We start from the raw sequence: 27,950 nt of genomic DNA, 5'->3' as shown, positions 1-27,950 counted from the left end.
TAACCTCTAAAAGCAGGATAAATCAATATTTACGATTTATCAATTGCGCGATCATGTGAAAGGAGCATGATGGGGCGGGGAAAGCGGCGTCACGCCGCAAACCAACCAATCGCGGCTTCTGTTTTGCGGCTTCTGATTGGCTCGTAAATAGCGACTCTGCTGTCCATCTCAGTCAGCTCTCCAGCCCCTGAATCACCGATTCCACACGGATTTAGCTCCACAAAACCGCGTCCCCTGCAGCCACGACCTCGAAATCAGATAGCTATCCGTGTTGTTTAAAAGAAAAGAACGTGATAAATTAAAAGCGAGCCGTTAGAGGCGAAAAAGAGGTGTTTGCGCACATCGGCAGCCGTTAGCGGGCTGAGCTAGCCCGAGCTAGCATCTCGCGTCGGGGTTAACTGTGTACATCATAACCGTCATCCATTAAACTGAGCGGATCAGCAGAACCGAAGCGGGTTCGGCGGAGCTGTCCGGCTCTTGCTCGCACTGCAGGCCTGGGTGTGGGTGCGGAGAATGCTAAAGGATGAGTCAGAGGGACACACTGGTTCATCTCTTCGCTGGAGGGTGAGTAGCGAGTCTGATCTATCACCGCTGTCATCCTCTCTTTCACATTTATCCGGCTTAAAATGTAGCATAAGACACATTCATCCCCAAAAAACACAGGTCGACCGTTATAAAAGCTCATTCAACAAAAGCTTTATTTGTGAATGCAATCAGATGTCACAGAATGCTCTGGAAATCTCTGGCTGTTTCATGTTTTCAGGAAGTGATGTTTCTTTGATGCTTCTCATTCAATGCAGATTGAGATTACAGACAGGAAAACTCGAGGCTGAATGAATGTGAACCTCAAACATTACTGTTGTGTGTTGCAGGCCCTGTCAGCTTGATGCTGGATGTCTGACAGGGATCTCTCTAGCTATTTTTGACCCTATTCTCATTCCTGCATGTCCCAGACTGCTCTTTTGCACTCTGTGAGGCCCATAGAAACATCATTTTCCTCTCTCTCTTTGAATCAAAGGTTGCTGAGTTTTCATAATCAGGAGTGTAACAGAGATATGAGGACAGTATATCGCTTTTTAATGAGCTTATATCTCTGAAGGTCATTTTATGACTCTGGAGGGTGATACGAAGACTAACAAGAAGCTTCTAGTAACAGCTATCTGTGATCGTACTCATGTGTATATATAACTGGTGATGAGTTTGTATATGTGATCACCTGCCACTGGAAAGAACTGTCATAAACAAATCAATGGTTTTGTGATGTAGATATTTACTCAGCAGTGCAAATGAGAATCCTTTGTCAATAACAACCCCCATTTCAACAAATTCAGCACAAACTTGATAGTGACAGATCATGACATAGATTTAACCCTTAAAGGATTAGTTCACTTCTGAACACTTCTGAATAATTTACTCACCCCCATTTCATCCAAGATGTTCATGTCTTTCTTTCTTCAGTCGAAAAGAAATGAAGGTTTTTGAGGAAAACATTCCAGGGTTTTTCTCCATATAGTGGACTTCACTGGGGTTCAACGGGTTTCAGTGCAGCTTCAAAGAGCTCTACATGATCCCAGACGAGGAATAAGAGTCTTATCTAGAGAAACCATCAGACATTTTCTAAAAAAAAAATAATAATTATATACTTTTTAACCACAAATGCTCGTCTTGCACTGCTCTGTGATGCTCCATGTAATCATGTTGGAAAGGTCACGCAGAAGTACCGCGGTAGAGTGAAAAACTCCATCTCATTTTCTCCTTCAACTTCAAAATAATCTGACATTGTTTTACCTTTTTTTGTAAAAGCCGTTTGACTTAGTCTTTGTACGTTCACTTTGCAAACACTGGATCGGTACTTCCAGCTACGTGACCTTTCCAACATGATTACGTAATGCGTGGCACAGAGCAGTGCAAGATGAGCAGTTGTGGTTAAAAAGTATATAATATTTATTTTTTTAGAAAATGTCTGATGGTTTCTCTAGATAAGACTCTTATTCCTCGTCTGGGATCATGTAGAGCTCTTTGAAGCTGCACTGAAACCCGTTGAACCCCAGTGAAGTCCACTATATGGAGAAAAATCCTGGAATGTCTTTCTTAATTTCTTTTCGACTGAAGAAAGAAAGACATAAACATCTTGGATGACATGGAGGTGAGTAAATTATCAGGAAAATTTAATTTGAAAGTGAACTAATCCTATAAAATAGATCGTAATTTAATGAAGACAGAAATTGGGAGTGTGTGCTCAGGCTCTGGCTAAGTCGTTCTCAGCACCGTCAAAATAAAAGTCCCGCACAACAACCAGAGCGACAGGATGCAAGTGACGGCCTACGTCACTTCAGAGTTCCTCCTGGCGGTGCGAATGCAATCAGGAAAATGGTCGTAGGGGAATATTTAGTTCTCGGGGGATTGTCCTGGTGCCTGGTTCCTAGAACTGAGTTCCTATAACTACCCAGTGCAAAAGCCCCTATTCAAACACTATCTTCTCATATATCAGATTTCAGGCTTTCATCACTGTCATTTGTATCATACAACCTGTTTGTTTTTGTTTTTGACAGTGTAGCTTAGGTTCTAGTACTGATCATACTAGCATCTGCTGTTGGATATTTATGAAAATAATTATCGAGCTGTAAAAAATCAGTCATTCTTAAAGTCAACTTCACAGCAACTACATCAATTTATCCACTAACCATTCAGAAACGTCTAAAAGTTGTAACTTCTTCCTGAGTCTCTCCATCAGTGTCGACTCCGGTTTGAACAATGTAAGGCTGAACACTTTCCTCATTTTGGCTGCGTGAGATTCTCCAGCTTTGTTGTTGTTGAGCTGTTAAAGCTCCGCCCTCTTCTGGAAAGCTCGTTTGCATTTAAAGGGACACACAAAAATTGTGTGTTTTTGCTCACACCCAAATTTGACAAGCTATAATAAATGATCTGTGGGGTATTTCGAGCTGAAACTTCACACACATTCTGGAAACACCAGAGACTTATATTACATCTTGTGAAAAGGGGCGTTAAATTTACTCAAATGCATTATAATTGACCGATCAAAAAATTGCACAATACAAAAGTAAATGTGCACATTGTGTCCATGAATAACATCACATGAGGTTCTTGTGTGGCCAGTTTGGACAGATGACAGTATCTTTGGGATCTTTTGACTGGACTTGAGTTTCAGCTTGGTTCAGGTCCTGTTTATGTGGGGCAGGTAACTGTAGCCAAGACTTTTGTTAGTTTACTCCTGGGAATTTCAGGCCTTTGAACGCTGCTGTGTAAATCGCAAGTGCAAACTATATTTTTTTGCTTCAAAACTAAACTAATCATTGACCAGGGGACTTAACTTTGGTCTTGCATTTCAGAAGAAATTAAATGCAGCTCTTTTCCTCTTTTTCCGGACTACTTCCCTTTTTCTTCTTCAGAAACAAAACTATGTAGTCTATTGAAAAAATTTAGAATTCCATGAGTAACTGTGAATAAAAAAAAAATCTAGTGGAATTTTTCTAATGGGCTTCTGCAGAGCTTTTTAGTAGGAGTGGCACATGGGTTTTGCTCGTGAAGTCGGCATGATCGTTCTCTTCATTGGCCAACCAGAGAGAGAGAGAGAGAGAGAGAGAGAGAGAGAGAGTGTACACCTAAGCAGCAACAAACAAGAGGGCTGCATATCTGGGACAAAGTTCACAGCTGCTCCCTGTATGTGTGTCGTTTGAATGGTGGCACAGAAAATAGACCTTCAGAGAATTCACTTCTGAGGTCAGCAGGTTTAGCATGTAATCAGCATTCAGTGCTTTATGCACACATAATAAATTTTGAGGATTGTTCGATCAGTTTGATTGACTGACCTTTGACATTTATTGGTATAATTGTAGGTATCTTGTTTGTCCAGGCCTAACTTTTTCCGCTCCTCCTGCTGTGTATATATGCACACAAGCAAAAGCATGTTAAACTTGACCCACATACAGATGTGAATGCAGAATGCAGGCTCGACTAACAAGTCTAATCATTGTGAATGTCAGCGGAAGGAAAAATCCTCTGACACTTAAAATGCAACACACTTTTTTTTCATTCACGCTAGTGGATTTAGCCTTTTTTGACTAAAGCAAAATGACTGTTTTCATATATTGAAATGCAGCCTTAGTGAGCATTAAAGGCATCTTTCAAAAACATTTTAAAAATCTTACCGACGCTAAACGTTTGAACAGCAGTGTGTGTAGACTAATATGCTGTGTATTGTTAAATTGTGTACAACAGTGTGGAAAACTTGCACCAAACACTATCGAAATTGTGCATTTTTTTTTTCTTTTTCAGTGGCAATTAACTTGTTTTTCAGTACAAATTATATTGCATAAATAAAAGTGCATAATAATTTATTGTTCTCTCTCTGTTTTTAGCTGTGGTGGCACTGTAGGTGCAATACTGACATGTCCATTGGAGGTGGTGAAGACGAGGCTGCAGTCTTCTTCGGTGACTCTTTACATCTCTGAGGTTCAGCTCAGCACTGTGAACGGGGCCAGTGTGGCCCGTGTGGCCCCGCCGGGGCCTCTGCACTGTCTCAAGTGAGTACTTCAAAACCCAACCTCACAAAACCTGGATTATCCTGCTCCAGGGTATTTAAACCAGTGTTGCAATGTTTCAAAAACAACACGCGAAAACTGGCAAAAACACTGCAGCGTATTTTTGTTGGTACCATAAACACATCAAAGCTTGATCATCAACAATATTCTAGATTTTGAGTTTGCAATCAAAGCTTTTTTCTGTTCAGTTTCTCTGTGGGTCTGTAAAATCAGTTCATCACGATCTTATAAAGTCCCGTTATAATGAAGCAGACTGCACTGACTGCATAATAAATATCTTATTTGCATCGTGTCTACGCTTCATTTGTTATAAGAGGATTCGATAGCATGCAGAACTCAGCTCTGAATAAAACTGATGCCGTTCTGAGCGGTGAGTGGATTTTGACCAACTCTGATTGGCCACTGCATTCAAGAAATCAACAGACATGTCTGAGATTGGCTACATTGCTCAACACTGCAAAAACACATTGTAAATAGAAACCTTTGATGCACTCACAAATACGTGCTGGAGCGTTTGCCAAATCTATTTTGCCAATATGATATTATTAATGTTTGAACTGTGGGTGCTCTCGCTTTCGATTTGAGGGTGTTCTCACATCACTAGCTTTCTGGCTAACGACTGCATAGACATGCCTAGCTAGGGTATAAACTAATGCAAATAGACCATGACAATCATGACATTTAAATTGTGTGTATTTTCATCATATTGTCCTAATTGCTCGAGGTGCTACTAATGTTAATGTCCTCTCAGCCTTATCTGCAAATATACTGCTGTTCTCTACTAATGCAGCATCTAGTCAACAAACTAATTAATTTAAAATATAACAACACTGTAGTGTATTGCATATGCCTGTGTTCTGCTAACATGGTTGCGGTCTACCATGAAGGGCAGTTGAAATGCTTTCATAACTGTTATGTTGCAAACATTTTTACAAAAGGCTTTATACAGTCATTCACATTTGACATATGGCTATTAAATGAATAGATAAAGATGTTATATATACTAAATTCATACATTTTATGGGCTGAATACATTGTTTTAATAATTGGCCCTTTGAGAGTAGTTTTTATGAGTGCTCTTCAAGCCACATTTGGCAGTATTTTGCTAGTCTGGCAAAATGTTGCAACGCTATGGTTTCTGAGTGTACCGTTGCTGTCTTCTCTTATTTTTTGGCCTCTGGAAAGCAGTGGTATTCAGGCCTATTGTATTACTCCAGAATCAGAGGGAAGAAGACTGAAAAGTAGGTCAGAAGAAAATGAATTACAGATGTAGTGTTTTTTTTTTAAACTTTTGAAAGAAGAATTCTAGAAGAGTCTGAACATGTTCATTTCCAAGGGCAAAACATTGACTTTTCACCTAGTTTGTATAATGCTGGTCAGCACGACCCGCCTCTGGATTGGTTGAATGTTCTAAACCTTTTTTTAGTTGATCTGTATTACACATTCAGAGGCCTGTTCACTGCTGTCTGTATAGTTTGAACAGCAGGTAGCATTGATTTAACCCTTAAATGCATGACTGTTTCGCCAATCATTCTTACATATTCGGGTCTTTATCGACCCGGATCTATGTCTAACACGGAAGGATCTCTACCTGTCGCGATAATATAAAACTCCTCTGATATTAGAGTAAAAATTACAGAAGAATAAAATAAAACATATATTTTGTTAAGTTTTGGAGCTTGAAAGGGCTCGGTTTGAGCAGATGTTCTGTGCCATCATCACTGTCCTCGTCAGAGCTCATTTCCCAGTAAATTTAGCGAATAATGGGGTATGTTTGAGGACATGAATATGAGCCCAAACATATTCTCAAAACTATAATTTTCAACATCTTCAAAATCAATATTTTGATCGCTAACAGCTTCACCAGATCCATCCAGTAACAGTTACAGTCATATTTGATTGCGTTCAGTACTTGCTCTGCAGTAAATCACTGAGCCATTTCATGTTTTTCTTATTTCGTTTTTTGTCTGAAAGAGTCGTCACTTCAGCATTGTGTATCAGACATTGCCACCTTGTGGAATAAAGGTGAATTCCACTTATTCAGTCATCTTAGATTCAATTATTGTTGTGCAGAAAAAATATATGCACACTCATACACACCTCGGGTCGTTTGCGACCCTATACAATTTTTACAAAAAATTAATACAAAAATAGGCATTCTTTTATAATTTTATGATTATTTTCTTGTTATATTCTTTATAATGAATTGATTGAGGAATACCAAGAAGGTTGATGTCCAACTTTAAAAAATGAATGAGGAGGAGGGTAGCGAATGACATCCCGGGTCACTAAAGACCCGAGGTATGCATTTAAGGGTTAAGATACTGCTTGGCATTGTTTCTCTCAAGTACCTACTTCGTCTCAAACCCTTTGGTTGGTCTGGATAACTTATTGAAGATGGTGCAGCAAGTGTTGAATGTCATGGCAACATGTCACATTGTTAAATTTTCCATTATTAACAATTACTATAAGATCAAGGTTGCTACATGTTTACATAACCTTTTTTAACTTTCTCTCTCTTCCTTAGGTTAATACTGGAGAAAGAAGGTCCTCGCTCACTCTTTAGGGGCCTGGGGCCCAACTTGGTGGGAGTGGCTCCATCCAGGTATGATTCTGTATGCAAAAACACAAATACTATAGAGTGCGACAGGTGCCGCCCACTTTTTCAGCGTCCCTAGTTCTGGAAGTATTTTCCCATTCATTCTTCCCATTTTTTTAATTTATTTTATTTATATATTTTTTTTATAAATATTGCCTCTCTGTTAAAGAGTTGCAAGCCATGAACCAAAATGACTAGCTACGAGGTGAATCACAACATTATAAACTTTGATTTGAATAAAAAAGTATTTAAAAATAAGACAAAAGCCAAAGGTGCATGACTGTGTACAGCTTTAAAAAAATAATCCCATTGCAAATGACATAACTGTCATGGCGTTCCAACAAAATATTAGATTGTATCTAACTATTGGGCAGAGAAACCAAAAGATAGATTCATCATTATTGAAGTTACAAAAGTTAAACACTGGGTGATTTATTTATTTATTTTGTTTGTTAGATTAGCATTGAAGACAAACACAGCAGCAGGTTTATTAGCTGCACGTATTCCGACATACTCTTACACATGTGTTTTCTTTCTCAACTGTTTACATTCAATTCAGACACAACTGACTGTTTTAAAAGGACACAAGCATTTTGACATAATTTTGTGTGAATATGTCCATTCAAGCGCAAGAAGACATGAAAGAGAACTCGATTCGTACATGCACAGAAAACTTCTTGAAAACGTCATGTGATTACTGTATCACCTTCCTATAATAATATAATCTAATTATTTTTTTTCAGTCATGGAATAAGCATTTGTTTTTGAGTTTGTGTTCCTCCCTCTGTTTTCTTTTGGGATTTGCTTTATTTCCTCATTGCAGTCAGAATGGAAGAAGAAAAAAATATAGATTTTTTTTTTTTCCCCCATCAAATTGTTAGATGAGGGCCCAATGGTCATGTCTCATTGCTTTAATCTCAGTGTATCATCACCAGGGGAGCATGTCACTGTCTTATTACAGACTAAAGTGACTGTGGGCTTCTGCTGTCACACTGCTTACTTAGTTACTCACTCTGACAGATACAAGCCTGTAACTCGGCTGTAGTTTGTGTAATGAGTGGATTCCAAAATCTATAATGCTTACTAAATTCATTCCTGCCTATAGACCTAGTGAAACTCACTAGGTTTGGGAAAACATCTACTATGTTTAGTAGCGTCTGTGTAAGTGATTGCATTCTCTGCTCTGTATGAGTGTATCGACTCATTACCTCCAGTGATATTCCCTCTCTCCCTTATGAATCAGTTTGTTCATTGACTGCAGTGTGTCATCATTATGCTACAGACTCGCTGCTGTAATGCCCTCATGTGCATGTCTGTGCAGTTTAATCACATTTATATTGGTATGTGGGCGAGGATGTTGCAGATTAGCCACTTAAAATATCTGTATTTCAGTGTTTGCACCCTTTTCATGCTGTAGGAGGTGTGTGTGTGTTTCTCCCCATCTGTGCATGTGTTTCTCAGCATTCCCGTCCTGTGTGTCCTCTGCCATCACAGCTGGAATGGCAACCTCGTGACCATTTGCGTTACATAAAGATTAAATGCACACATAGATAGAAATAACTTGGTTGGTATGTTCTTAAGTTCACATACTGACATCAACTATACACTTCACATCATAAATAATTCCATCTTTTTGATCCGAGATCCAGTTTGAGGTTATGTAACTAACATCCTCCCGTGAAGGTCATGTTATTTCATTCATTCAGATGGCAGTTAATTCCGTGCACCAAAATACAGCATCATTACTCGCACCGGATTGGCAGATGTGTAGACTGATATCTGATTGGCTCTCAGGCAAACGTAGAAGGACACTGATTGGCTGTCTTTTTGAAGCATGTGTTATCAGAAAACAAATGGCTGCTTGGCTTGTTGGCAGTTCATCGAGTGCAGCCTTAAAATGTACTGTTGTTGTGTGTATGAGACAATTATGTAACCTAGATTAAGGCAAAGGAAAAAAACATCCCACTGAGGAAGGCTTAAATCCTACATCGGAAATTTTCATTTGAATAATCCTGGTGTTTCAGCATTTGCCCTGTCTAAGAAAATAAGTCTGGTAGCTAATACAGGACATGTGATCTGATGAGTGTGACATACCTCTGCCAAATCACCTGCATTAGCTTTGTCTTCTTATACAGAGTAGAGAAATCTAGAGCATAATATTCACAATCACATCAGTTTAGGGCTCGACATTTACTCTTGCTTGTCCGGGACACATGGATTTTTTGAAGGGGCAAGTGAAAGAGAATTTTACTTGCCCGACCAGACAAGTAGCCTGATTAAAATGTCAATAATATAATTAAAATAATATGTCAATTATAATTTTATTTTTTATAACATATGATATGATACAGTTAAACAACATCACGATTGAAAATGTGACACTGATTTATACAACGTTTCAATAAACAAGTAGTTACTATTAAGTCATTTACATTTTAGATGCAGTATTGACTGTTTTTGTTCTGTTTCGGCAGAGAAAATACTTCCACATAAAGATCACAGCAGAACCATAGCGCATCTTACAACAACACTTAGCCGTATTTTCATTACTGAATAATTCAGCATTTTGAACGAATTGGTTGAGTCAAAGATTCAATGACTCATTCATAAACAACTGCCTCATTCATAAAGGGTTAGTTCACTCAAAAATGAAATTTCTGACATTTAATTACTCACCTTCATGTTGTTCCAAACCTGCAAGACCTTTGTTCATCTTCGGGACACAAATTAAGATATTTTTGATGAAAGCAACGTAATTACCACATTCAAGGTCCAGAAAAGTAGTATTGTTAAAAAAGTCCATGTGACTGCAGTTGTTCAAACTTAATGTTATGTAGCGACGAGAATAATTGTGCGCTAAAACAAAACAAAAATAATGACTTTATTCAACAATTTCTTCTCTTCCCTGTCATTCTCCTATGCTGTTTACTTTGAATAGACAGTGCAGTGCTTCTGTGTTCTTTGTCAATATTGCACACCATTAATGTACAGTATTCATTTTTATGTAAATATAAGACTTAAAAAAAGTTTTAAAGCCTTAAATTTGACTTTAAAAGGGCAGCACTGAGTCATGTCATTTACAGGACATTCACTCGGAAGGATAGAAGAAGAAAAGTAGCAGAACCGCCATTGCATGCTAGAATCACGAGAGAAGGATATGCTGCCTTGTTTTAGTGTTTTCTATCGCTCTTTCCCCACTCTTCTTTGACTACTGCATAGTACATCACAACTGTGCATATTGCCACACAGTGGACTCTTCTGTCTCAACATTCACCTTGCGAATGCTCTTTTTTTTTTACCCACGTGGACACAAAAGTCAGGCCTCAGATGTCCGCGGACCCTACCGATGATGAAAGCTATGTCCACACATGCCGTGTGCGGACTCGTCGCGGAAAGTAGATGGCCAAAGTATACTTTGGGCTTAACACTTCCCAAAAATATTCATGTGAAAAACATAACTAAATATTTATTCTTTACATAAAGAAAGAAAGATTTTTTTTTTACCTTCAACTTCTAATAAACACTCATATTGAAATCCTCAGAAGCAATTTATGTTGTTCATTTCTGTTTTGTCCACAGAGCAATATATTTTGCTGCCTACTCCACAGCCAAAGAGAAGCTGAACAATGTGTTTGATCCTGACTCCACACAGGTGCACATGCTGTCCGCTGGTTTAGCAGGTAAGAGTCCCAGCAGCATCTTTCACATTGATGCATTTTTTGACTTAATTTTGCATTGGCTCTTTTTTGGTTGTATTTCACACACTGAACTAAAATAATACTCACCTCTTAGTGTGCACAAACAAGAGAATGCATCATTGAGGTCTTTATTACCAATGTTTGTCAGTCGCTTTTGTTTTTATAGCAATTACAGCCTTTTTACGATAAAATGTTTTATCCTAGTGACCATCTAGTACAAATGGGGGAATTTAGCCATGGTATTTGCCTCGTGTTTTGGGTTACCTTTTTCAAGGTATGACAGCATCTAGACCGAAAGCACAATTAAAGACTTTCAGGATCAAAATACTCTCTCTTTGAAGTAGACATATTTCAAGCTAATTATTAAAAAAAAAAAAATCATTTTGCAAATATTTGTTTTCTCTCTTTATCTGCTTTCTTAGTCTCAGTTTGATCAATTAATATGTTAATTTACAGAATGTAAGCACCACAGAAAGAAAATGGGTAACACTTTACAGTAAGGTTCATTTGTTAACATTAGTTAATGCAATAACTAACATAAACTAACAATGAACAATACATTTGTTACAGCATTTATGAATCTTTGTTAATGTTGATTGTAAATTACAACAAATGTCAAATACAACATTTGATTTTAATAATGTCTTATAAAATGTTGAAATTAACATTAACCAAGATTAATAAATGTGGTTAAAGTATTGTAATTTTTTAGTTTGTTAAAGAGGAGCTATTATGCCCCTTTTTACAAGATTTAAAATAAGTCCCTGATGTCCCCAGAGTGTGTATGTGAAGTTTCAGCTCAAAATACCCCACAGGTCATTTGGCAAATTTAGTTGTGAGCAAAACACGTCGTTTTTGTGTGTATCCCTTTAAATGCAAATGAGCTACTGCTCCCGGCCCCCTTTCCAGAAGAGGGTGGAGCTTTAAGAGCTCATGCTCTGGCATACCGACAACAACAAAACAGGACAATCTCACGCACTGAAAATGTCAGAAACTGTCAGTAGAGGTGTTCAGCCTTATATGTTCAACAACAAAACAGGACAATCTCACGCACCGAAAATGTCAGAAACTGTCAGTAACGGTGTTCAGCTTTATATGTTCAACAACAAAACAGGACAATCTCATGCACTGAAAATGTCAGAAACTGTCAGTAGAGGTGTTCAGCTTTATATGTTCAACAACAAAACAGGACAATCTCATGCACTGAAAATGTCAGAAACTGTCAGTAGAGGTGTTCAGCTTTATATGTTCAACAACAAAACAGGACAATCTCACGCACTGAAAATGTCAGAAACTGTCAGTAGAGGTGTTCAGCCTTATATGTTCAACAACAAAACAGGACAATCTCACGTACCGAAAATGTCAGAAACTGTCAGTAGAGGTGTTCAGCCTTATATGTTCAACAACAAAACAGGACCATGTCACGCACCGAAAATGTCAGAAACTGACAGTAGAGGTGTTCAGCCTTATATGTTCAACAACAAAACAGGACAATGTCACGCACCGAAAATGTCAGAAACTGACAGTAGAGGTGTTCAGCCTTATATGTTCAACAACAAAACAGGACAATCTCACGCACCGAAAATGTCAGAAACTGTCAGTAGAGGTGTTCAGCCTTATATGTTCAACAACAAAACAGGACAATCTCACGCACCGAAAATGTCAGAAACTGTCAGTAGAGGTGTTCAGCCTTATATGTTCAACAACAAAACAGGACAATCTCACGCACCGAAAATGTCAGAAACTGTCAGTAGAGGTGTTCAGCCTTATATTTTTGAACCAGGGTCATTGAAAAGACCCTTGTTTGTGAAGCAGTCCGGCACAAAATGATCAGCGAGGATACAGAAATTGCAGACTAAGCTAATGGGGCAGATCGTCACCGGCTGTGGGCGGGGCTTCTCCCTACAATGATGTCATTGTAGGGAAGAATCGGAATCGGCTCGTTTGAAGATACTGCTTTTGATTTATGGGAATTATAAAAACATGAGTGAGTGGATTTTTACCATTATAGGCTAGTTGTTCTCACACATCGGTGCTCAAACACTAATAAAAAGTGAATTTTGCATAATAGTTCTCCTTTAACTAATGTAAACTAATGAAACCTTATTGTAAAGTGTTACCAGAAAATGGGAGGTCTAAAATTGAAAATTAAATTAGATAGTAGCATTTCTAAAACACATCATAAGCTAACTTTCAAGCATGTTGTATCTACTTGAAAGCTTGTTAGCTTGTAAGATCCTCAAAGTTTGGATTGTGCTTTCCTTTCCCAGTTTCTTTTTTTCCTTTTTTGTTTTCTTCTACCTTTTGAGGGCTGGAGGACATAAGTCATTACATGCCAGTGTGCTACTAAAAAGTCTGGCTTCACACGCTGTCTGTGCTGTGTGTAATAGCGGCCGCTAGCAGGGCGCTACGCTAACATGTAGAGTGCCATGCGCGGTGGGCAGCGGTCCTCGCGACTGACACGGGCGGGATCGGGACGCCTCAGGTAGTCACGTCTCTACTCACCGGTATGATCATGATTCTCCTAATGATAATGATGATTAATATTAATGATAATGATGATTATTTAATTTAATGTAGCCAATGTAGCTGGCTTGCAGTTTTTTTTTTTTTTTTTACTTTCTTGTGATTATGCAGTTTTGACACTTGGCCCCCTTGCCAGCCTGTAACCCCCTATAAAGGTAAATTTAGTGAAAAACTACTTGCACTTATTCATTTATTTTGTCATTTAATTTCAATACTGAATGCTAACCTTGTCATTCGATTGCAGTATGTAGGCTATGCGTTATTTTGCGAGACGTAAACATCTCTAGCATGTTCTGTATTTACATTGTTGATAAGAGAAAGGGGCCCGACAAACCCTGTCTTACAGAACAGATAGCCCTTGCATTACAAAAGTGGTTAAATATAGGTCCCCGAAGGCCTGCGATGGAAAATTGGCATCCGATAAGGCACAGGCCTATGAAATATTCATTACATGTGCCGCTCTCTCTTCTCAAAAGCATAGGTGACTGTTTTTTTCCTTTCTTAATGGCTCTTTGTACTGGCATCAGTTTACAGTTGCCGCTAGCTCAGTTCCTGCAACCTGATGCATGTCATGTATGGCCCACACATTGTTCATCACAGTGGTTAGGTTATGACTGATTCATATAGAGCCAGATAAAGTCATGGCAGTGATAAAACAGCCTTAAAAGTCATAGCAAGAGATGAACAGCTTCAGACCACTGGAGAATTAAACACTAAATGATGCTGAAAACTCATCACAAGGATACATTTAAAAAATATATTATGTAAATAAATATAATATAATTAAATATAATTATAATATAATAAATATAATTGAAATTTTATAAAATATATATATATATATATATATATATATATATATATATATATATATATATATATATATATATATATTAGGGCTGGGCGATGTATCGAATGCTGATAAGACACGCAATATCGCGTTCAATATCGACGGCGATACATATCGATATTGAACGCGATATTGCGTGTCTTATCAGTGATGTACGGCTCGGCCTATTAAATGCCGCTCCATTTGAAAGCAGGTGATGGCGATTTAGCGGTAATCAGGGAACCGGCTTTACTGATGAAATGCGCGTGACAAAAGCATTCGATACATCGCCCAGCCCTAAAATATATTATATTATATATATAATATATTGAACATTCTATTTATCTAAGAATCTTGAAAAAAAAAAAAAAATTTTTTATATATATATATATATATATATATATATATATATATATATATATATATATATATATATATATATATATATATATATATATATATATTAGCATAGGTGACTGTTTTTTTCCTTTCTTAATGGCTCTTTGTACTGGCATCAGTTTACAGTTGCCGCTAGCTCAGTTCCTGCAACCTGATGCATGTCATGCATTAAATGATGCATTAAATATAATATATTATATATATATATATAATATATTATATTTAAAAAATCTTATCAACCCCAATTGTTCAAACTGTAATTTCTAACCTCAGTCAAACAAACGTTGAGGATTTCAACTCCTTTCTACTAAACACCATATTTTTTTCCTTCCATTAAAGCACTAGATGAAATTTCAGTTTAAAGCTGCAGTCCCTTTTTTTTGTGTGTTTAAAAATTTACAAAAATTACATAATGAGAATATACAACATGAAACCATTTTCCAAACCGTGTTTTTGTCTTATCCTGAATCATTATATTACACTTATAATAAGTGTTTGTATTCGGACTATTTCAGACCAGACTGGTAGGATTCGCCGCAGAGTATCACAGTAACTGCGTGACTCGCCATAGATATACACTGAGAAAAGTAGCTCCGGCTAGAATGTTCCTCCGCAAGGCATGTGCAGTTCTGTTTATTAACCGCTAGAGGGCCAAAAACCGCGGACAGCAGCTTTAACTTTTTACTCAAATTGTCATAATATAATTAGCATTTAACAAAAAAAAAAAAAACATTAGTTATGTCAGACATTTTTGACCCTATTATATTGTCGGGAAAAAAAAATCCCTCTCTAAATGAACCAGCATATTCAGAATTTAATTTTTGCGCAAGTAGTATTTTCCAAACAGCAGAGCCTCGATTTAATCTTAATAGAATTGCGTTCGGCAGTGATTTTGCCAGCAGGAATGACAAGGTTAGCATTAAACTTTTACATGCACTGCCTCTGAGCCTCCTTATAGTTATTGTTTACATAAACTTTGATCCTAGATTGATATATGACCCAGCATTGATATGATCAAGATAAATAGTGTTACTGCAGCAGGATCAACTCTGTTCTGTACCTTTACATTTAAAATGAAATAATACACTGGTATAATGATGTCCTTTAAAACTCAAAAATCTCTCTCTCTACCTCTCTAACCATCTTTCTCTGTCTCTCTATCTATAAAAAAGGAAAGGAAAATGGGTGGTGGGCGGGATGAAATGGTCATTGTTTGATGTAATTGGTGGGCGGGGCTGGGATGGGAGGTGGGCAGGGTTTATTGACGTGTTCCACTCCCTCATGGGTTTGACTTGACTCTGAGGGGCATGTGGACTGCTGCTTGTGACTGTGGTACAGAAAAGCCTGTGTCTATTTTAGGCCTTTACTGTAGCTTTCACCCTGCGTGAGGGTCTGTGAGCCAGCCTGCTCTGCCCCCCATATCTGCAGGCTTCGTCCTGCAGCTGTGAGGAGAGGAGCTTTGCCCCTCCCCTGTGAGTACTCGTCAGAGACACACTCTCTCTCTCTTACTCTCTTGTACCGATCTGTCATCCCCCCCTCCCCTTCACCAGTCAGTTGCCTTAGGCCTCTTACCCTCTCTAGAGCTTCTACTCTAGCTCAATAGACTTCTTTTGGTTTGTTTAGCCTCAGAAAGCACTGATGTTTTACACTGTACTGTTAGAAACGCACATGAACACCTTCATCTCCAATTGCCATTGTCTTATGCTCTCTTTTGTTTGGGGATATTTTGTGCACCCACGACACCAAGCACAGGCTTTGTGCTTCATTTTGCTGCAGTTGAATAGATAAAGTAATTGTTCCCACCAACATGAGGCAGAACATTTTGCAGTTGCTTTTAACGCTGTTAATGCAATGCAAGACACTTAAATCTTTTAAGATGCACGTAACTTTAATTTGCATACACATATCTTAACGGCAAACAGGAATAAATTTGGGCATTGACTACGTTTATATGCACCCTCATAATGCGATTTTGGCAATATTGCGATTAAACTTTACCTTGTGTACTTCGGTCAAACTTGTGCGATTCAACTAGTAACCATGATTGCTTTAATCTGTGGCGTACGCTGATTTTAATAGCAATAAACGGGCATGTAAACACCTTAAAGGTGACCTATAATGCCCCTTTCACAAGATGCAATATAAGTCTCTGGTGTCCCCAGAATGTGTCTGTCAAGTTTCAGCTCTAAATACCCCACAGATCATTTATTATAGCTTGTCAAATTTTCCCATTTTTGTGTGTGAGCAAAAACATGCAGTTTTTGTGTGTGTCCCTTTAAATGCAAATGAAGAGGGTGGAGCTTTAACAGCTCAACAACAACAAAGCTGGAGAATCTCACGCAGCCAAAATGAGGAAAATTAAGTCGATCGACAATCACAACTTCATGAATGAACTTCTGAAGTTTTCCCTCTGAGTCGATAAACTGTCAACAACTCGCTGCGCATCCATAGACTGTTCGAAGAGCGCGACGGCAATGCAGGCAACCCCAGTTACGGCGGTTTTGCTATGTTCATCATGGCGCCAGAAAACGTCCCTAGAAATGTGTTTTGCATGTAGATTAAAACAGCGGCCAGTAACACGCCTACTGTATGCGAGTTCATCATTTGTGTTGTGCATTGGGGTGTGTGAAAAAAGGCGGTAAAGCGAATAATCAGAATAATGAGAATTGCATGTAAACATCTTACTACGTTCTAAATCTGATAATTGTAAAAAATCGCATTATTGGGGCATATATAAATGTAGTCACTGATGTGCTAATCTCATTTACTAATATTTTGTCATATCGCACAATCTTGCCGGCATAGTACTCGCATGGCATGCCTTTCAACTACATCACAGCGGTGGTATAATTCACTGCCCATGCTGTGAAAAACAGTCACTTACCTTAACGTGAATAACAGTTTTTGTCGTTTGGCTGCAGTTATGTAACTGGATAGTGGTTCTTTTTAATTTAAAACTCTTTTCTTAAGATGTTTATCTTAATTAGCTTCTACTCAATCCACAAAATACTGTTTAATTCTGTGAGGATAGGGCTAAATATTCAAGAAGTAAAGCTACATTGGTTTTAGAGTCCTGTTATAGATTAAAAACTGCTTATTGCTTTAGCTAAAAGGCTTATTTACTGCTGTGGCCACTTTAAGATGTGCTTATGGCTCTGTTATCTAAAATATTAAAGAAGTGCCTAGTGCATCTGTAATAGTTTTTCTGACATCAGATAGTAATCGCTGTTAACCATGCCAGGCATTCCTGAAGGGAACATGTAGTCCATATCACGATGCTGGTGTTTAAGATTGATGTGACATGTCCTGATATGCCGAAACGAGAGGCAAGATTAATATTCCATATTTTGAACCAAAACAAACAAGCCGTAAGCATATTTTACAGATGTCCACAGCACTTCTCTGAAGTGTGGAGTTTCTTTAGGGAAAGTTTGTTGTTCTAGAGTCATTAGACTTGCTGAATGTCCTGTGCTCTGAGTTACTTTAAAAATATCACTTCCAAGCCTAATCTGGAACACCTCTTTTTCCCAGGGTTCACTGCCATCACAGCAACCAACCCGATCTGGCTTATAAAGACTCGATTGCAGCTTGATGCCAGGTAAGTAATACTGTTTGTTCAAAACGTTCTGTTCAAAAGTATGGGGTTGGTCAAATGCACCGTCTTTGCTTTTACTTTTGATAAATTTGATTCACCCTTGCTGAATAAACGAGAATTCTCAATTTTCTAGCTAAAATGCTTGATTTCATGCATTTCGTAACATCACCTATTGAAACAGATATTTTAGGGGACATTGAAGGAGGGAATATTATAACCAGATTTCTGACATTTATCAAATGCGTTTCTTTCTTTAGGAACCGTGGAGAACGGCGCATGAGTGCATTTGAGTGTGTCCGGCGTGTCTATCGGTCAGATGGGTTACGGGGATTCTACAGGGGCATGTCTGCTTCTTACGCTGGCATATCAGAGACTGTCATCCACTTTGTCATCTATGAAAGCATTAAACGCAAACTCATTGAGTCCAAGGCCAACGCTAACATGGATGACGAAGATGAATCTGTAAAAGACGCTTCAGACTTTGTTGGAATGATGCTGGCTGCTGCCACATCCAAGACCTGTGCCACTTCAATTGCATATCCTCATGGTGAGCGCTGATATTTGTTTTGTTTATATTTTTATTTTTTTTGTTTATTTAGTTGGCAGTTGGTTAATTTATTGATATTATGTAACTTAAAGGGTTAGTTCACCCAAAAATGAAAATTCTGTTCACCCTCATGTTGTTCCAAACACATAATTTCGTTCATCTTCAGAACACAAATGAAGATACTTTTAATGAAATCAGAGAGATTTCTGTCCCTCCATTGACAGTCTATGCAACTGCCACATTGACGCTGCAAAAATTTCATAAAGAGATAAAATAATCCATATGGAATAAGAAGAGACACAATCACTGAACCTCAACCAAACTGGCTTGACACGCAAAAAACAAACCTCTTGCAGAAGTTCAAACGTGCTGCGTAACACACAAGAACAAACCTCATTGGTTCTTGCATGTCAACAAACATGCTTGAGCTTCTGTTTACCAAAACTGCAGCTCTTGTGGGGTGTTCCCGGTCTGCAGTGGTCAGTATCTATCAAAAGTGCTCCAAGGAAGGAACAGTGGAGAACCGGGACAGGTTCATGGGGAGCGAAGGCTGGCCCGTGTGGTCCGATCCAACAGACGAGCTCCTGTAGCTCAAATTGCTCAAGAAGTTAATGCTGGTTCTGATAGAAAGGTGTCAGAATACACAGTGCATCAGTTTGTTGCGTATGGGGGTGCCCATGCTGACCCCTGCCCACCACCGAAAGAGCCAACAGTGACACGTGAGCATCAGAACTGGACCACGGAGCAATGGAAGAAGGTGGCCTGGTCTGATGAATCACGTGGATGGCCGGGTGCGTGTGCGTTTCTTACCTGGGGAACACATGGCACCAGGATGCACTATGGGAAGAAGGCAAGCCGGTGGAGGCAGTGTGATGCTTTGGGCAATGTCCTGCTGGGAAAACTTGGGTCCTGCCATCCATGTGGATGTTACTTTGACACGTACCACCTACCTAAGCATTGATGAGACCATGTACACCCTTTCATGGAAACAGTATTCCCTGGTGGCTGTGGCTCTTTCAGCAGGATAATGCTCCTGCCACAAAGCAAAAATGGTTCAGGAATGGTTTGAGGAGCTCAACAACGAGTTTGAGCCTCCAAATTCCACAGATCTCAAACTAATCGAGCATCTGTGGGATGTGCTGAACAAGCAAGTCCGATCCATGGAGGATCCACCTCACAACTTACAGGATTTAAAGGATCTGCTGCTAACATCTTGGTGCAGATCCCACAACACACCTTCAGGGGTCTAGAGGAGTCCATGCCTCGACGGGTCAGGGCTGTTTTGGGGATCCAACATAATATTTGGAAGGTGCTCATAATGTTAGGCCTGATATGTCACGATTGGTTGCACAAGTAAGCACACAAAGACAAATACTTCAATCAAACCGTCTTTAATCCAAAGGTTCAACACAGAATAGACAAGGGAGCAAACACAACTAAAATAACAAACCCAAATGAGCTGAATGAACACAGGACTTTAATACACAAGGAGCTAATGAGTTAATTAATAGGACAACAGGTGAACTAAATCATTAACCAAGGGAACAAACTGACACATACATAAAAACCAGGTCAACTTAATATGACAGGAACAGAACCAAACATATTCATGACAATATATTTACATTCTAATAAAATGCTGGGTTGTTTCAACCCAAATTTGGGTCAAATATGGAAAAACCCAGCCAGTGGGTTAAGTTTTAATTCACATTTTTAACCAAATGTTTGGGGTTTTCCATATTTGACCCAAATTTGGGTTGAAACATTGTTTTAGTGTGAGTGTGGTACCAGCATTTTACCATGCTACCCTACTTTTTAAGAGTCTATTTATTTATTTAAATACATAAATAAGTTTAAGTTAATGGTTTGAGGAGCTCATTTTCTCAAAATGAAAAAATACATATTAATAATGATACATTTTAAAACCAGGGACAGGTGCTGCATATGAGTTATGTAGATCAGCCTATACAGGAGATGAATTTAAGTGAATCGTCACTCTGACCAGAACTGTAGGCCACGATGAACTGAATTCAGTCACTCTGAACGCTCATTGTGAATTCTGTAACCCCTTATTTTCCTGTATGTGGTTGAGTGCAACTCTTTCTCTTTCTCACTTTTGGTCTTCCACTCATCAGTCATCTTTTCCTGTCCTCATCTGAGGTGTCTGTGGGCCTTAGGTGATGATGAGGGTCTAGAGGAGTCCATGCCTCGATGGGTCAGGCTGTTTTGGCAGCAAACACTATATTAGGAAGGTGCTCATAATGTTAGGCCTGATTGGTGTATATGTGAATAAAAGCCTAAATTAAATCTGTTCATCATATAGATCGATCACACTCTTTTGAAGCATCTGAATGGTAGTTGTGTACCTGTCAATGGAGGGACAAAAAAACGCTAAGATTTTATTAAAAATATCTTCATTTGTGTTCTGAAGACGAATGAAAGTCTTACATGTTTGGAACGATATGAGGGTGAGATGAATGAAGAGTTTTCATTTTTGGCTGAACTAACCCTTTAATATATTTTTATTATAATTATTACAGTATCCCATTGTAGTCTCTTTTCCATGACCAATAACTCGTTCTTTCTCTTTCTCTCATGACAGAGGTTATTCGTACCAGACTACGTGAGGAGGGCAGCAAGTATCGTTCGTTCTTCCAAACTCTAAATATGGTGGTCCGGGAGGAGGGTTACAGAGCGCTGTACAGAGGCCTCACCACTCATCTGGTCCGACAGATCCCTAACACTGCTATTATGATGTGCACCTATGAGCTGGTGGTCTACCTGCTCAATGGTTAACAGATGGAGAGAGACCAGGAAAGAGAGGGAGAGAGAGAGACGAACAGGGTGAGATAGCGAAAGCTAGAAGGAGACCGAGAGAGAGAAAGTGTCCCTGGCTTTTACACCAAAGGAAGTAGAACAAATCCTAGAAACGCATTAGTCTCCGAGAACAAGAAGGTTTCGAACCTGTCAGACTGGAGAGTGTTTCTCAAAAGAAAGACCGATGGCTGTCCGTTTGAAATGTTTCACGAGAAGTCCATTTTGAAAGGACAATCAGAGAGGGGAATGCTTGAAGAAGACGAACAATTTATTTCAAAAATCATTTTATCTGAGCCAATGCTTTATAAACAGAAAAACAAACTTGTCAAGATCTTTCGAGTGACTGAATGTCTTTGAAAGAAAGCGTTTTCAGATGTGGCACAATAGCACTACTGTAAAGGATGTTTTCCTTTTTTTAAATTCACCGTTTCCAACGTTTTGCCTTTCAAGCATTCTCCTCCAGATGTCAGCTTCCACTCTTTCCAAACTTGCCAGGCAGATGGTCGTCCACGCACAAAAAGTCCATTGCTGTTGTTAAATCGACGGTCACGTGACGCGTGGCCCCTCATGTGCTTCAAACTGAAGTGTTTCTTTGTTAAGTTTAACCATACTTACTTTGTGTGTGTTTTCGATGATCATACCGTTGTCCTAATGTCAGTATAGTATATACTCTGGGTGGTATTTTTCAATTGGGAGATGTTGTCCTGCTTGCGTCACTGGGCCTTTTTTAACTGAGATGGAGCGTTCTCCAGTTTATCACCACAGTTCCTCTACTTGAATCCCAGGTGTCGATGAATTTACCGAAAGCTCAATGATAGTGAGCATGTTGCCTACAAACAACATGCCACGTCGTGGCGACATTATTCGTCGTAAGGCAATAGTCATTTTCCCACTTTTGAGTGGGAATACAAGCTGCAGAATTGCGTCCCACACTCTGGATTCCTCGAACAGTGGCTTCGAACTGACCGCATATGCACTTTGTGGCCTGTCTGGGCTTGCGCAAACTGTTTTTTTTTTTTTCTGTTTGGGACAATTTTAATCTTGTATTGTAAAGCATAGTATTACTATGTAAGCAAGACAGTGTTTTGCTGAACAGTTCCCTTTGGAAGTTATTGTACAGTTCAGTGTACTAAACTTTAGTGAAGGATATTTCTGTATGTGTATATACTGTATGCATATCAAATATCCAGTGTTCATAATAACTTAAGTCCTCTGATTATGCAGTAGTATTATTTGAATGGCTGCATTTTGTTTGATAAATCTATCACAAAAGGATATTGTGAAACCGGTTCTGTTGAATGTCGTTTTCTTTTTACATTTTATATAATTTTGCTTTTTTTTTTTTTTTTTAATCACTCCTCATTCTGGCCCTGAAAAATGGAGTCACAAATTTTTCCATCTCGCTTGTTTGTTTACATTACTGTTGTCTGTACTTTCACACCCTCATGATATGAAGGAGCTTGTTAGTGATGTAGACGTTATCATTTCCAAACAGTTCCAGTACGTGGGCTTGAAAAGGTAATTATATTAAGCCTCATGTTGGTAGATCCTCTAGGGTTTCTATAAGCATCTTAATAACCGTAGCATCTAACAGTATTGTTTTAATCTAACAGCAAAAACTTGGTTTTGGTAGCTTCCATTATTCATAATCCGAAGTGAAGTGTGTTTTCAATTGCATTTCAGTGTCTCATTCAAGTCATGGATATGTGTAATGCTGCTGACGTCACCACACATTTATTATACGCACATCATCCAATATTATGCAATTAATTAGCGCTGGATTCTCGTCACCGCTCATGTGATCTTCTCAGTTGCTAAATATTGCTCTAAAAGCATTTGTTTTTGGAAAACAAAAGCTCATGATGTTTTCGTGCAGTTAGAATAGTTCGACTATGGTTGATGGATTAGTAAAATAGTTGTGTTGTATCTACAGATGTGTTAGAAAGTCATCAAACATCCATTAAGTTTGCATTTAACAAATGCTCTTGTAACTTCACAGTCTCACTGAGACTTTAATGGCATTACGGAGATATTCAACACTGAGCCTAACCGACTGACTGAAATATTGAACGTGACGCTCTAGATTAATCATTTCACCTGTAATGGCATATTCAGCAATTTCATGTGTGGTGTCTGTATTGAGCAGTCTAACATGACCAACACTAACAAATTGTATGTCATCACCTGTTTTATTTGTTTTCCTTTTCCTTTCTTTTTTTCTTTTCTAGTTGTTTTTATGGTAAATGTGGCCTATTCTTTGCTGGTTATGTGATTTATCATACCTCTTTTTTTGTACAAACGGTCAATAAAAAACAATGCAAAACCCATGTTGTCTTGAGTCTCTTTTAAAGACTGTTTTAATAGACCAAAATAAAAATACATGTTGGACTCTTTTGCTGTGCAGTTAAAGAATTAGGACTGATTTCTCCCCCTCTCTAGTCTGCTAAATTGAAGACTTCAAAGGACAAAATCACCATTTAATGTAAATGTCCACCTATGACATGGATGTTTTTATTATTTCAATATGTTCCTTGAGGAAAGCCAGCGGGCGGGGCCTATTTTGTGTTGACGTAACTATTCATCATCGTCTTTCTCTGGAGGCAGGCATATGCAAATACATTGGCCAGTGTGATGTCATAAATCCCACAGTATCCAAACGAGTCATTTTGGAGTTAGATTTAAGGTGCAGCGTGTAAATTTACACAGGACAAAGATTTCGTCGTCTGAGACAGCGGAGAGAAGCAATCAAGCAAACGCGCTCTGTAGAGAAGTGTGTCCGTTTAGGGCTACTGTAGAAACATACCGGCGCAAAATGGCGACTTCCATGTAAGGGGACCCGCGGTGTATGAGATAGAATGGCTCATTCTAAGGTAATAAAATATAAAAACATAAGGGTTCATTATGTAAGGTCTTTAAACACCACTGAAAACATAGTTTTGTGTATTATATTGCATTTCTGTCAATAGATCCTCCTAAAATTTACGTATTGCACCCGTAAATAAATGCTTTGTTTATAATGAGGAGAAAGTTTTAATGGTACAAAGACCTGTTATATGTCAAAAGATCAGTCTTCAGTGTCACATGATCCTTCAGAAATCGTTCTAAAATGCTGATTTACGCACCCAAACTTGAGAATAGTAGTGTGTGTGTGTGTGTGTGTAAAGAGACGTTATTCACGTCTGTGGTACTTCTGTGTGCCGCCAGGAGATGGCAGCAAAGTCTAAATATAAAGGAAGTTGACTTGACCACCACCACATGACCTTCACATCAGTTCACAGCACAGTTAAAAATGCTTTTGTTGAACTTCTCAGTCATCTGAAATTAGATTTACATTGGAGAAAACACTCCAATATCCTACAAACAAAAATCTTGAGTTTCCACAGCAGACACAGAAGAGTCACTAAAGGTGACAGTCACGCAGAGACATTATTTTAAATATCTAAAAACATGGTATGCTGTGAGAAGGCTGCTGGGTAAATTCTGATATCTTTTACATGTTATTTTTTTCCCCCAGAAGATAAAAGAACTGTAAAATTGGGAATGAAAGCAACGTTTTGAAGAGAAACAGTTGGTTTGAGCCATAATGTGTTCAGTAAATAGCAATAAACTGTCTGAGGTGTTTTATGGTCATGGCCATTTAAGGATATAGCCTATAAGTAGTATAGCATCAGATTACATAACTTGATGTGATATGATTATCACATAAGATACTTGAGGACCTATAGGTTTATTTTAAATATGAGGACTCATGAAATGACCTCATATTTCATGTTTACTTCTTAATACCAGTGTAATACCCATGACATTATACACATGTGTGTCCTCATAAATCACAAAAACGCATGTGTGTGTGACCCTGGACCACAAAATAAGTCATAAGTTGCACGAGTATAATAGCCAACAATACATTGTATGGGTCAAAATTATTGATTTTTCTTTTTTGCCAAAAATCATTAGGATATTAAGTAAAGATCATGATCCAGGAAGATATTTTGCGAATTTCCTAGCATAAATATATCAAAAATGTATTTTTCTGAGTATGCATTGCTAAGGACTTCATTTGGGCAACTTTAAAGGCGATTTTCTCAATATTATGATTTTTTTTGCATCCTCAGATTCCAGATTTTCAAATAGTTGTATCTCGGCCTAATATCCTAACAAACCATACATCAATGGAAAGCTTTTGGATCTCATTTTCAAAATATTGACCCTTAGGACTGGTTTTGTGGTCTAATATATATATATATATATATATATATATATATATATATATATATATATATATATATATATATATATATATATATATATATAAATGCAGCAGGAACGTGTATTATTCAATTTATTTATATTAATGTTAAAGACCTATTATCTTTATAAGTTGATTGTTAAATTATTTATTATATATACACACTACCGTTCAAAAGTTTGGGGTCAGTAAGATTTTTTTTAATGTTTTAAAAGAAGTATATTCTGCTCACGAAGCCTGCATTTATTTGATTAAAAATACAAACAAAAACAGTAATATTGTGAAATATTATTCCAATTTAAAACAGCTGTTTTCTGTCAATATACAGTAAAGTGTAATTTATTCCTGTGATCAAAGCTGAATTTTCAGCATCGTTACTCCAGTCTTCAGTGTCACATGATCCTTCAGAAATCATTCTGATATTATGATTTGATGCTCAAGAAACATTTATGATTATTATCAATGTTGAAAACAGTTATTTACATTTTTATTTCATGATGCTATGATGAATAGAAAGTTCAAAAGAACAGCATTTGTCTGAAATCTAAATCTTTTGTAACATTAAACACTACCGTTCAAAAGTTTGGGGTCAGTAAGATTTTTAATTTTAGTTTTGGGGATAGAAATAAAATTAATCAATACTTTTATTCATCAAAGAAGGGGTTAAACTGATCAAAAGTTACAGTAAAGACAATTATAATGTTAGAAAATATTCTATTTTAAATAAATGCTGTTCTTTTGAACTTTCTATTCCTCAAAGAATTTTGAAAAAAATTGTACACAAATGTTTTCAACATTGATAATAATAATAAATGTTTCTTGAGCATCAAATCATAATATCAGAATGATTTCTGAAGGATCATGTGACACTGAAGACTGGAGTAACGATGCTGAAAATTCAGCTTTGATCACAGGAATAAATTACACTTTACTGTATATTGACAGAAAACAGCTGTTTTAAATTGGAATAATATTTCACAATATTACTGTTTTTGTTTTGTTTAATCAAATAAATGCAGGCTTGGTGAGCAGAAGATACTTCTTTTAAAACATTAAAAAAATCTTACTGACCCCAAACTTTTTAACGGTAGTGTGTATATTAGTTGCTAAGAATGTCTGTTACCTCAAGTGCGTGCCGGTGTTTTTATTTCTTTCGACATTCACACGTGCATGTGGTTTGTGTACTGTTGTTGGACGTGATTTCTCATTAACAAGATGCAAATAGAAATTAACAATTTTTCTTCCTTGCATTGTGTTTGCTTAAGCATCGGTTCCCATCGTTGTTGTGAAATCTTATTTCACTTATTACTCTGAACCACAGTTGTTATTTCAAACGGAAATTGCTGTAATTTTCTCAGGTCAGTAACCCGGCCCACGTATTCCCTTATCACAATTTTGTCTTATCACGCATACAGTCCCTCTGTGTAAGTTTTATGTAGAGTTTAAACAGATCCATTCCTCACGTCATGTTATCTGTTTTGCTCCTCCATTACCTCGCAAATACAGATAATTGTGCTGGTTGGATGACTATGAAGTTCTTATGAAAATGCAAATGTTTTTTCCTCCAGGAGAATCACGTGACGCTGAAGGGATTTCACTAAGATTGAGGGGATTCCTCGTGCTCAGTTTTTACTTTGTTGAGAGCTGCTTCAGTGTGAGGTAAAGAGTCCTTTCCTACATCTATCTATCTATCTATCTATCTATCTATCTATCTATCTATCTATCTATCTATCTATCTATCTATCTATCTATCTATCTATCTATCTATCTATCTATCTATCTATCTATCTATCTATCTATCTATCTATCTATCTATCTATCTATCTATCTATCTGATGTTCTGTGAAATGGCCGATTGTTGTGATATTTGAGTGTGTACAGTCAGACTTTCCCAGGTGAATATGAGCACAAATATGCTGGAGGCTTATTATGCTTTCAGGTGAACTTCCTCCATCTCCCTTGTGTTTAAGTGTAACTAAAGCTTTTCTTGCACATAGGATGTATCTTGAACCTGATACACCTCACAAAGCCCTGATATACACCACAATAAGATACAATACAAACTGACCTGAATGAGCCATGTGAACTTATTTGACTTTTGACCTGATTGATGTGGGATGGCATCATAT

General features: G+C 37.8%; 1 protein-coding gene across 1 annotated transcript; it reads left to right on the top strand.

Moving 5' to 3' along the window:
- The first annotated feature begins 187 nt into the window (after positions 1-187).
- On the top strand, positions 188-23,892 carry slc25a36a (solute carrier family 25 member 36a). Its single transcript, XM_067363072.1, has 7 exons — positions 188-564; positions 4,380-4,544; positions 7,090-7,167; positions 10,741-10,841; positions 18,145-18,211; positions 18,466-18,755; positions 21,358-23,892. The coding sequence occupies exons 1-7, from the start codon at positions 524-526 to the stop codon at positions 21,549-21,551; spliced, it is 936 nt and encodes a 311-aa protein (XP_067219173.1). The 5' UTR covers positions 188-523; the 3' UTR covers positions 21,552-23,892.
- The last annotated feature ends 4,058 nt before the right edge of the window (positions 23,893-27,950 follow it).

This window comes from Chanodichthys erythropterus, chromosome 16, assembly GCF_024489055.1.
Source record: "Chanodichthys erythropterus isolate Z2021 chromosome 16, ASM2448905v1, whole genome shotgun sequence".
Lineage (NCBI taxonomy): Eukaryota > Metazoa > Chordata > Actinopteri > Cypriniformes > Xenocyprididae > Chanodichthys > Chanodichthys erythropterus.
Note: the sequence above shows the minus strand (reverse complement) of the source record. Positions and strands in the feature narration are given on the sequence as shown.

What these genes read in the sequence shown, in the direction of transcription:
- slc25a36a (XM_067363072.1), top strand. Translation starts at nt 524, where the DNA reads ATGAGTCAGAGGGACACACTGGTTCATCTCTTCGCTGGAGG. An exon ending in GCTGTCCGCTGGTTTAGCAG is followed by an intron (nt 10,842 to 18,144) that starts GTAAGAGTCCCA and finishes TCTTTTTCCCAG; the next exon opens with GGTTCACTGCCATCACAGCA. An exon ending in TTCAATTGCATATCCTCATG is followed by an intron (nt 18,756 to 21,357) that starts GTGAGCGCTGAT and finishes CTCTCATGACAG; the next exon opens with AGGTTATTCGTACCAGACTA.